The sequence below is a fragment of the Condylura cristata genome, unplaced genomic scaffold (assembly GCF_000260355.1).
Source record: "Condylura cristata isolate star-nosed mole 26May11 unplaced genomic scaffold, ConCri1.0 scaffold00005, whole genome shotgun sequence".
In the NCBI taxonomy this organism is placed as follows: domain Eukaryota; kingdom Metazoa; phylum Chordata; class Mammalia; order Eulipotyphla; family Talpidae; genus Condylura; species Condylura cristata.
The window spans coordinates 32171782-32184228 of record NW_004567106.1 but is presented as its reverse complement, the minus strand read 5'-3'; the positions used below and the strand labels follow the sequence as shown (position 1 = coordinate 32184228).

The 12447-nt window shown below is 40.0% G+C and overlaps 1 protein-coding gene across 1 annotated transcript in view; it reads right to left on the bottom strand.

Moving 5' to 3' along the window:
* Positions 1-12447, bottom strand: part of BMPER (BMP binding endothelial regulator) — a 239854-nt gene that overhangs the window by 194415 nt on the left and 32992 nt on the right. The window contains exon 3 of the mRNA XM_004676848.1: positions 11553-11652. Within this exon, the coding sequence (XP_004676905.1) occupies positions 11553-11652 (100 nt within the window). The remainder of the gene's footprint in view (positions 1-11552; positions 11653-12447) is intronic.

Genomic DNA, 12447 nt, shown 5'->3' with positions numbered 1-12447 from the left:
TATGCACTTGGCATCAGAGACATGTGCTGAGGAGGTGGGGAGTTGGTCCTAGTCTTCCTATCTTACTCTTACTGCCCCCTTTTCAACACAAATTCAGTTGGCAACTACTTTGTGTTAGGCACACTGATGACAATAATACAATATTCCTCAAGGAAACTCCAGTTTGATGGGAATCACAAAAATCAAAATGCTAAATCATTTAGTATGTGTGGCTATTGTTAAGAAGGTAAGATACTTAGTTCTATGGTAAGTAGCCACGGAGGACAGGAAGTGTGCCCTAAACTGAGGACTAAAGAAAAGGCAAAAAGTTAACTAAGAGGCATAAGGTGGAAAAGGAGCTCAAAGGACAGAAACAGTATGTGCAAAGCGCCAAGGCAGGAAGCAAGCACAGAATTCTGGAAGAAATAAAAGAATATCTCCTGCATAGAGGAGTTCAGAACAAGAGGAGGCCAGAGGGATAAAAAGGAACCAGACTTGCAGGACCTGATGACTGTTTAACCAATGAAGAGGGAACCATGAGGAGTGAGTGTTTGCTGCACTCACAGTGTTCAGCAATACCTAAGCTGTCTTCAGCTCTCAAGCACCATTCTCCACAGATTCTCCTCCTGCCATGTATCTCAGAGCTGCTCTGTGTATGGTTGGTAGAATTCTAAAATGAATCCTTTTATTTCCACTCCTGGACATATCCACCTTGTATAATCTCCTGCCCTTTGTGTGGGCAAGACTTGTGACTGTGAGAAATATTACTCTGGTGATTAGGTTGTGACATGTGGCAAAGATGAAGAAATTTTGCAATTAAGATCACTAATCCATTAGAATTTGTCTTAGTAAAAAAGTATCCTGAGTATGCTGCACCTAATAGGTCAGCCCTTGAAAAAGGCCTGTAGATCAGACACAATCTCTTGCTGATTTGATGATGCAAGCCTGCAGCTGCAAGGAAATAAAGATTGCTAATTTGAGATTAAAAGATTACTTTGAGCTTCAGATGAAACCCAAGTCCTGACTGACATTTACTGTAAACTTAAGAGATGCGGGTTAGCTCTCCTCCCCATTGAAACTATGAAATAATATGTGAGTAAAATTTTACATCATTAAATTTGTCATGTGTTATGCACCATTAGAAAATTAATAGGTATCAGCAACTGAAGACAGCTGCTAGGCCAGTAGCCAGCCATTAAAGAAGACACCAGTGGTTTCTTTGATATGGCCACCAAATGCACACCTGATACAGCACTTTACATACAATACAATAGAAAGACCAGGACCACCAGCCTCCTTTGTACTGATGAGGAATATTCTCAACTTGGTCACTTCAAAAAAGTGAAAATTGAAGCACTGCAGGTCAGCAACAAGCCTTGGAAATACAATCTTTAACTTAAAGGCAACCACAAACTCTTCATTTGAACTGCCTTCAAAATCCTATGGAATCTAAAGCACAGAGACCCAGAATAAATGAGTTGGGACAAATTTGACAGGGAAAGCTGATCTCTGTTTTAGGCTTTCTTACTAGTTCTAATAGCAAAAACAAATTATTTAAGTATGATTTTAATGTTAACAAGAACTTTTTAAACAAATAGGGTAATTTTTATTCAAATGCAAAAATAGCCTGTTTTTTATTACAGAAAACCAATCTATGAAATGTAACATTTTAGACATCTTTTTTCATTTATAGAAAAGGAGAGGAAAAAGGAAACCCTTCCAGGTTGTGTGTGTGTGTGTGTGTTTAACTTTAAAAGCACATTAACAACTCCTGCTCAAATTACTAAGACTGATGAGATAGAATTAGTCATGTTCTACAGGTTAAACTATATGCACAGGTATTCCAGAATCTTAGCAATTTTCATCAAGTAACATAACAAAAGGCATCAAACTCAAAATTATGGCAAAAATAACAACACTGGAATTGAGTAGCTCTATGGTAGGGATGTTTTTCAGAGCAATGAAATCTTCAAAATGTTTTAAGTGATTGTCAATCTCAGCATTAAAACAATTAGGAACAAAGCTAGTGGAGACTTCTAGCCTGATAAAAGCAAAACACACACACATGTGCACATACATGAGTATACATGCACACAAACACACAAATTATGCAAACTAACTCTGACTCTGGATGAAATCCCAAGAATCTGGTAAATGGTTGTCTCCAGGAAAGGAAGCTAAGGTGAAAATGGAAAGAGACTTTATATATATATATATATATATATATATATGTATATATTGAATAATGTATGAAAAATATCTTATGGAATCAGGCACACACATAAAAAAAAGTAAAGTGTTCCTGTTAGGTTCAAAACAATCATGAATACTGAAAGTGAAAATAATAAATCTTCCCTGAAAATGTCATTAGTAAGAAAAGCCATTGTCTCCTAAGTCACACATTATTTTCAATCACCTCCCAAAGCCTGTCTGCCCACATGCTTACTTGGAAATTGCATTATAGCCCACCAGTGGCCCTAGGGAAGGGATATGGTGAGGTGGAAAAGCAGAGACAATGTAGAGCCTTGCTCTCATCAGTGGCTGGAGCCCTTCCATAGTAGCTCTCCAGGTCTCGCCTCCCTCTTTCTCTCACAGACTGGGTAATCCCAGGAAGACAAATGGAGAATTTGAAGTCTGAGTCTCCTCTACCTCCCAGTAACCTTAAGGACTTGAAAAATACTACTTGAGGGCCCTCCCTGGTGGTAAATTAAAGCGCAGCACTATGACGCTATCCACTGCAGCACAAGTGGGGTCCCTGCCCAGCAGGTGACTGACCTGGCCCAGCAGACCTCTCCTGACCCACCCACTACTCACCTCAGCAGGTGTTTCAATATATCTGTCCTTTCTGGTCCTCACTTTGTCTCTAGTAAATCCTCTTACAACCCCCACCCCCACCCCCAGGCACCTCTGGCCTGTACCCCAATTCTTGTATAAATAAATAAATAAATCTTTTTTAAAAATTCCTATTTTGCCATTAAGTGTCTAGTTTCCCCATCTGTCAAGGCAGAATATTAATAGCCAGCACCTCAGAGCTATGAAAATCTAAAGATTGAGGTTTGTTTTTCTTCCAAAAATATTCTCTAAATGTAGTTACAATATAGTTTAAGTGCATGATAGAGCATTAACTTATAAGCATCTCACTCTTCGTTTGGGATGAGAAATCTGCATGCAGGTTAATTATTTTTAGTAATTATAGCATTTGGTCATATCTAAAAAAAAATGTTGAAGGAAGAACTACTCTTTTGTTTGAACAACAAAAAATGCACAATTAAACATTGCCATAGACGTTTGGTTTAAAGCAAACAGCCAGACTGATACATGAATGGCTAACACAGCCTTTCCATATTAAAATACTTAAACAACAGAATGATACACTCTGACAATACAAGGCATATGATTTTTAAAGTTTTTTTTTTTTAAATATTCACTCCCATATAAGAAAAGCGATTGGCTTCCTACAAAACAGCATACAAAAATATTCCTGATGGGATGATTATCTTTCAGCCATTCCTGAAACAATAATGAAAGGAGACCCCTTATTCATGAGCTTGTATTATGAAAAGCAGCTATAATTAACAATGCCCAATATTTTACCATTATTCATAGTTCCCTATAACTCTGGTCAGTAATGGGTTCATACAAATGAGCCTAATCACCTTATAATTCTCCATGTGTGCTTTTTAACTCTTATTTATCATAACCTCAGGTGGTTAGTCTGATCTTGGAAATCAACATGCAATATCTGTTTTACATCTTTCATTAGATTTCATAAGATATTTTTTAAAAAAATATAAAACTTAAACTACTAAAAAACAGAGCCCATGAGATCACCACCAATAGAAAAACAAGACAAAGCACAGAGAAGTCAAAGACAAGAGAAGTTTGTGGAAAATAACCCCACTTGACAAATGAAAGACTATTTTAAATCTTTCATCAAAGTATTGTGGACAATTAATATTTCATGCTTTCTATAAAAAAAGAGGACGAAATTTGACCTATAAATGTTTGAAACACACCTTATTCATTTAGGATCCACTAATAACAAGCATATAGTCAGATAACAAGCACATTATTGTTCATGAAAGAACCCCAAATTAAAGAGTGATTCTCAGTCCAAGTAAATACAGAAAAGCTGCCAAAACTGTCTGTTTGACTCTCGATGATCTCACTTGTTTTCATCACACAATATTGAGCTTTTCAAATTAGATTAATCTTTTGCCCAGTTGTTAGACTATTTGGATAAAAATTTATACCCGTTATTAGTACAAAATAATCTCAAAAGCACACAGAAATACTTGCTTAAGAATCAGTTATAATTTACTTGCTTTTTCATTTAATGAACATTTTGACTTCATTACAATTGGTAAGCAGTGCCATCCCCAAAATGCCTGGCATGTAGATCAGTAAATACTTGTTGAATGAATGAATAAATAACTGTATGAAAGAATGAATGAATGAAACATATGAACAAGCTGATTGCAGCAGAGATACAAAGCGCAAACGCTCACAAAACCTCTTTAAGAATCCTTTGGGAAATATTAGTTTTCACATTTATTTCCTCAAACGCATCTGGTCTACCACTTCCTTTTCAAGATCAACATCTTTTACAGAAAAAAAGTAAGTAAAAGTCATAAAAGGATTCTGTTACATATGTATCTGACCCCTCTACTTTTCACTCCCCTGCCCCCAACAACCAACAAATAAACAAAAACCTGCTTTAGGTTCTTTCGCTCTTTCCAATCCAATAGACCTAAAGCAAAGTCAAAGAACTGGTGTGAAGTGACCTCTTTGGTGATTACAAGTAGCAGGCACTGTTGAAGAACTATTGCAAGACTTTGTGTATACTGTGACCTTCACCAAGGAACCTCCCCTCAACAGTTGAGTAAATTAACTGACTTGTTCATCAAAATAAGCTGCCTCATCCAGACAGCCTTCCTGCAACATTCCTCAATACTCCTCCTCATTCCTCTGGACCCCAGCATACCCACCCTAAAGAAATTCCCCACTGGGTGGTATTTTTCTATCTCCCCAGTACAGCAAATGCCTAAGGGCATGGACATCCTCTGGTTTATCTTTGGGTAACTAATGCCTTCACAGATGAATTATATAACTTTCTGAGACCTCAGATTCCTCATATGTAAAAGAGAAAGGTAAAAATAACCCAATTGTGGTAAATACTAAGTGGTGGGCCTAAAACAGCTAACCCAGTGTCCAGTATGTTAGGAAAACAAGGTCCTTTGGCATGTCTATGGAGGTAAAAGGTGAGTAAAGGCCTTAAACCACACAATTCATATCTCAAAACCACAAGTATCATTAAACAGAAAGGCAAATGTCCACAGCTCTCACAAGCCTCAGGGTCAGAAGTATTGGTGAACACAGGCAGCCACGTTTCATCAAAGGTACAATAACTGACATATGTTTTCCCATTAGAACAACGTCCTCACTGAGATGTCCCTTATAAGCAGATCAAAGACCTCACTAGAGACCTATAAGAAATGGACATAGTTATAAAGACCAAGACATAAGAAATACTAAGTTTTGTAAATAACTGAAAGAATGAAATTAGGCTTCACATTATTATGAACAAATTATGAACATTCCTTACATAAGTGGCCCAAATTGCTTAAGACACTGTCCCAGAAAGAATGACCTGATATAAGCCTTATTCTCAACAAAATTTCCTCATACAAAAAATAACCTCAGTGCCCCTTCAAGTACTTCAAATACAGAATATGTCTGATGATTAGGATGACAAATGTGGTAATATTGGTATTTCTCATTGAAAAATCATTTTGAGAAATAAAAAGCAAATAAAACATCCCCCTTTTCTGCATCCAATGTATATCCTAGATTTAGCAGTTTCTGCAACTGCAGTTTGTCAGCATTGAGCCAAATTCTGTGACACTATCACCCAGGACAATGTGTTGACAACTATCAGTGTTTTCTCTAACTCACTGACAAACAAAAAAACTACTAATGGACCAATTAATTCTTTAAAAGAAGCTTGAAACCACTTCTCACTGCAAAAAGAAAGGACAATAACTGTGGTTTGAAGCAAAGGGCTGGGTGGGACAGTGCACGTGGCAGTGAAAACAGAAGAATCAACAAAATCGACAGATAAAAAGCTGTTACAGGCCCTCCCTGGTGGCGCAGCGGGTTAAAGCACAGCATTGAGAATCTAAAGCCGCTTCCGCATGAGTTCGATTCCCGCCTGCACCGGAGGTGACCACATGGTGTGGCAGACCTCTCCTGACCCGCCCGCTGCTCCCCTCAGCAGTGTACTTCATCCATCTACCTGTTCTGTTCCCGCTCTGTCTCTGGTGAAGCCTCTCACCACCCCTCAGCCTCTGGCCTATACCCTGGTTCTGTATGCACAAATAAATAAATCTTTAAAAAAAAAAAAAAAGCTGTTACAGTAGGACCCTCCCTTGTGATGCAAGGAGCTAAAGTGCAGCACTGCAAGCTGGTTCAGTGGCTTCAGTGTGAGTTTGACTCCTGGGCCCGGAGGTGACCCACATGGTCACATGGTGTGGCAGACCTCTCCTAACCCACCCACTGCCCCCCTCAGCAGTGTACTTTGTCCATCTGCCTGTTCTGCTTCCAGCTCTGTCTCTGGTGAAGCCTCTCACTGCCCCTGCACCTCTGGCCAGTTCTGTATGCATAAATAAATAAATCTTGAAAAAAAATAACCACCATGAGGAAGTACCTTGAAGGTAAATGCCTTTCGTTATGTGGGAAATTAAGTCCATTCTCCTGTTACCATACACTAACTGATCCAATAAAACCAGAGGCGCCATGTCTTTGCTAAGGAAAATACATTGTATTTTATTCCCTAATCAGATTTAAATTTTTGAACCCTGTGCCAATTTGCCTAGACATTATTCTGCTCTAAAGTGAAGTACTATCAAACAGACTTCACCTTAATATGATTAATATTACTCCTCACTGAATTAAGCCTTGAGTAAGAAAAGTCAAAACCCCAGGGTTAGCATGGAGGAAGCTTATTGGAAGAAAACTTAGGGAAAACACAGCTGCTGCTGTTGGCTTAGAATTTCTACTAAACACGAAATATTTGTTGTTGTTGTTTTCCCCTTTGTGAACAGGAAACAAAGGATTGAGGAAAGGTTTAGTCAGATTTCTTGGGAGGGCATATCCAGAATGATCTTTGGGTTGATGCTAAACTCTCTACCCAGGTAATATAACAGGGTGGTCCCTAGGAAAAGGGGAAGTTCCAGGTTCCCTGCCCCACCCAGAAGGAGGGTGGAGCTGAGTAGAGAAGAGAAGGAGTCTGAAGAAGGAAGCAGGACAGAAGGAAGCAGGACAGAGAGCCAGAAGGAGACCTGAGAAAGCCACATGGAGCAGCAAGCATGTGATGAAGGAACCGTGGTTGTTTCTTGGCCCTGGACTGGTTAAAACAGATGTGGGTGAGAAACCCGTAGGGAGGTTCGCTATGGCTGTGTTTATATTGATTTTGATTGGGCTCTTTTCCTCCCAGACTTGTCTGGCCATTTCTGACCCTTTTCCATGGGTCCTGGCCAGAAGGTGCTTTAGCCTTGTGGCAGCTTTCAGGCTTTGGTTTGGACCAGCTCCTTTTGGGTGGACTTCTACCCATGAGGGAATGGGTAACTTCAGGTGTTTGATTTAGAAATTATATCCTTTGTCTTATCTGTTGTATACTCACTGTATTAAAGTTCCTTTCAATTAAACTCTTATGTCTTGTCTTGATGCGGCAGATGGCACAACCTATTTAGAGCAGGCAGGTTTGGGGGTTCAGTGGTGCCCCTCTCTCCCTGCCCTGTAACAGTAATACTCCTAAAGCTCTGAAGTGGGAAAATGACCATTTCTACAACAGAATCTTAAATACATTAGGACAATATTTCCAAGTAAATCAAGAAGGTATTATGCGCTGATGCTAACTGAAAATTAAAAGAAAATAATGCAATATGAATCATATCAACCAGATAAACACTTTTACAAGGTAAAAAATTAAAAATCTACCAAATATTAACAATTGCTACTCCAGGATGGCTTTTATTTTCTGCTTTCCCACACTTCGGCTAGTTTTGAATGCTTCATCTGTGAGCATGTGTTACTATTCTAACCAGAACAAAAAACATAATAAACTGGTCTCTAAGAGTGAGAACTGTGGCCCTCAAAGCCCACATACTCCTTGGATTATGGAGTAAAGAGGGAAAGAATGAAGGCCTCTGTAAACATCTACCCTCCAAAAAGTCAGTATATCTGGTCATGTGTTCATGGGTTCTCTCTCTCTCTCTCAGGCTCACCTCAGGACAGGTTGGGAAATCTGGGCAATGTGAGCTCAGAAATCTGGAAAATCTGACCTCCCCAAAATGCCTATGGTTTGACCTCAGGTCACTGAATTCACTAGCCTATTCTTGGATCCAACTGAATGATGAAGTTTATTTACTAAAGCTCAAGAAGAATACTTAGGAATTGTATTCATCAGGAGTATCTCTTTTCCCTTAGGAGATTATGATAATCTGAGAAAAGAATAATGGTAAAGGGAAGAGAAGGACAAGGAGGAAATGCTCCACACCCAATGACAACAGAAATACCCTCTGTACTGTCTAAGATAAGGATACAATGCCAATGCATTTCTCTTGACACAACCTGCTTCCATCCTGTAATATCCAACCTTTGGGAGGTAGCCTTATTAATCACCAAAGATGAAAATGGCAAAAAAAAAAAAAAGAAAGAAAACAATGAAGTAGAGGAAGTTCTTCAAGGTGAAACTGTTATAGGGCATCTCAATTCTGTTAGAGGACAGGGGGAGAGAGAGACACCCCTGAAGCCCCAAAACCTGCCTGCTCTAAGTGGGCTCTGCCATCCGCCGCAACAAGACAAAACATATAAAGCTTTAATGAAAAGTGACTTTAGTACAGTGAATATACAATATGGAACACAAAGAATATAACTTCTAAATCAAACACCTGAAGTTACCCATCCCCTCGTGTGCAAAAGTCAACCCAAAAGGGATTGGCCCAAAGCAAGGCCTGAAAGCCTGCCACAAGACTAAAGCACCTTCTGGCCGGGACCCATGGAAAAGGGTCAGAAAAGGCCAGACACATCTGAGAGGAAAAGAGCAAAATCAAAATTAATATAAACACTGCCATAGTCACCTCCCTACAGGTATCTCACCCACATCTGCCTTAACCAGTTCAGGGTCGGGAAACAAGCCCGGTTTCTTCATCACATGTTTGCTGCTGCTCCATGTGGCTTCCTTAGGTCTCCTCCCTCTCCATCTGGCCTCCTTCTCTTTTTCTTTCTCCTTTTTCTCTGCTCAGCTCCACCCTCCTTCTGGGTGGGGCAGGGAACCTGGAACTTCCCTTCTCCTAGGGACCACCCAGTTACAAAACAACAGTGTCTTGGATACACCATTAGTTACTAATGTGTATTTAGTTGTAATTGCTTTAACTGACCACCTACTTTGGCAATTCCTACAAAGTTACTGTTTCAGACCTCATATTGCTCGCTCTCAGAAGTTACATGGGTCAAACACCTCACTCCCAACTCCAAAGGAGAAAGGTGAGCAATAAATGGTTGATATGGAAGGTTCTGGAAAAATATCATCCCAGCCCATGTGCTCCTGCTCTGAGAGACTTCAAGGAGTATATGTCTATGGTCAAGTCTATCAAGACTTAAAGAGTATATACTATATTACACTTATATTCATTTAGAAGTGTTTACATGCTAGGCGGGGTGCTAAGCATTTTATGTCTTTCTCTCTAACACAATTATTATCCTCCTTTCACAGATGAGGGAACTGTTCAAGTGGGAATGCTAGTAGATCATCTTCCTGGGACTGACTTAACAAATTAACACAGCTTGATGACTAAAGAAAACAGAAGTTAATTCATTTAGAGTTTTGAACTCCAGAAGTGAAAATTGAGGTGTCTTCAATGTAAGGTTGATCTGGCTGCAACAGGTCAATTTGGCTGATCTGGCTGGCTTAGGCGGGTGTTCCCTTTCTTCACAGTTCTATGTGCATGCCTACCGAAACTGCTCAGTCAAAGAGGACTGCCTGCTCCCAAAATTAAGGTGTCAACAGCGTCATGCTTTATCTGAAGATGCAAAGAACAGCTCCTTGCCTTCTCCTAGCTCCTGGGAACCCAACTGTCCCTGGGGGTGAAACTCCAATCTCTACCTCTCTTGTTTATTTTTTGCATTTAAGAAACAATTTTTTTAATTTACCTTAGTTGTGTAAGTATTAATCACTTGGCATTAATAACTGAAATGTGGGTTTTTAAATAATAGTGTGTTCTGAAAAGTTCACAGGATCTTTGAGGCTCAGGAGTTGTCATGAGTCAACCTGGTTTCTGTAGAGCAATTTCTGAAGGCACATTTATGTCCCAAATATGTCTATTATTGTATGAAAGTAGAAGCTGCCTGGTCCTACATCAAGATATAGACTTATTGTTCTCCATCCAGGCTGCATAATAAATTTTCAAGGAGTTTTTTTGAAGAAAAATGTCTGGCGACATCCTCAGAGCAACTAATTTTGAATCTCAGGGAGCAGAACCCAGGTGTTTATAGCTACCTCTCTTGTTACAAGCCCATCTTCTCTGAGTGTCCCTGTATATTTCTCCTTTTATATAAGGACACTAGTCATATTGGATTTGGGGCCCACCTTAATGCACCATGACCCTATGTGTGCTAATTACCTATCAAATGATCCTATTTTCAAACAAGGTCAGATTCTAAGGTTCTCAGTGGATATGAACTCTAGGGAACACTAATACTACTGGGTTCCAACATGAGGTGGTAGCTACAGAGCCCCATCCTGAGTCACTGTTACTTTTGCCTACTGGGAACCCCCACTCTGTTAACACTGTTCATATGTGCACTAGGCAAGGGGTGTTAACTGCTCCATCCTCAGGTGCTGATGAAAACACAGGGGAGATCATGGGGAGGAAGAGCACATTGCTGGAGTGGACTTCTATTTGACACAGAAACCTGGGGGGGAATGGCAGGTGGGGGGTGGGGGTGCTCAGTGTAGGCAGCCTCTGGACATGTTGGGAGGAAAGACCTAGACTAAGGAGAGAGACAAGACAAAGAAGCCCATAGTCAAGAGATAACTGTAAGTTGGAGGATTCTGGAAAACGAAGCTGGAGTAAGGGTACTATAACAATTATTCAAGACAAAGCAGAGAAACTTGCATTTAAGTTGGAAGGAGAGAAAAATTAGAGGGATCAAAATGATAAAATTTGGGTTTACAGACTCATCTGGCAGAAGCAAGCAGGATGAGGCTAGGTCTTAGAAATCTGAATGTTGAAACTTCTTGACAGAACTGCTTATGTGCATGTAACACCAGCGCACACAGGCATCATGTTTGCATCTTCTCTGTGACATTTTAACAACTTGCCATACTCTCAAGCCTCTGCTAGGAAAGTCCCCCTGTGGCCAGCCACACATACACATACGCATACACACCAGCTTCCCTCCCAACTCCCATTTACCCACTTGCACCACAGCCAAGAGCTGAGTGAAGAGAAAGAGAAATAAAAACGCCTGAAGCAACAGCCAAAAGAGAAAGCAGCCAAGACATAAATCACCTTTGCACCGCTCACAACAGGCACCCTTCTGCTTGACGGCCAGGGCACAGTCTCTCGGCAGCACAGGACACTTCTCTCTCTTACAGGTCACTTCCTTGTTCTGGGCAAAAAGAGACAAGAGAACACTTGAAATAAACTTCAAACAGAACCTCCAGAATTCTCACACACGGTAGACATATGGTAGAGGTTTTCCCAGCCTCTCTCTTCCTTTTTGCCTTCCACTTGGGAGGCAAAAACTCCACAATAGCCAATGGGATTTTGCCCTTTCTAGAACAGAGATATCATCCTAGAACAGAGATATCCATCCCAGAACACAGGAATTTCGAGATTAGGGACAGATGAGTGAGGATGAAAAGCTCTTTTATTATAAGTCAATGTAACCTAGATAACCAAATAGCAAAAGAGGTTTTCCCCTGCTCTGCTCTTAGGTTTCTTTTTAGTACACACTATAGAAATGATAATATTTGGGTAGTTCATATTTTGCCCATTGGGCTACCTGGGCCAGGACTGCATTGTGAGAACAAAAATATTTGCACATGGCCTTCCAACAATCCTTAATAGTAGAGTGCATTAAAATGCAGCAATCTAAAGTTCCAACTCAAATAATGACAAAGTTGAGGATTGAATCAGCTCAGTAAGAGAAAAAATAATATTCCCCATGCCAAGCAGAGACACAGTCGTCAGTGTTTTATGGCCACGGGGCAGCTGCATTATATTAGCACTTATGCTAATGAAAATGCACTGAGCATTTGCATCTTTGGTTTTATCCTAAAAGGTTAGATGTCAAAATGTTTTAGAGAAGATCCAAACATGACGTAGATGCCTACTTGTACACAGACTATGCACATGAACCAAAAGCACTCACAGAACTTGAGTATAATGTGAGCCTTCACAA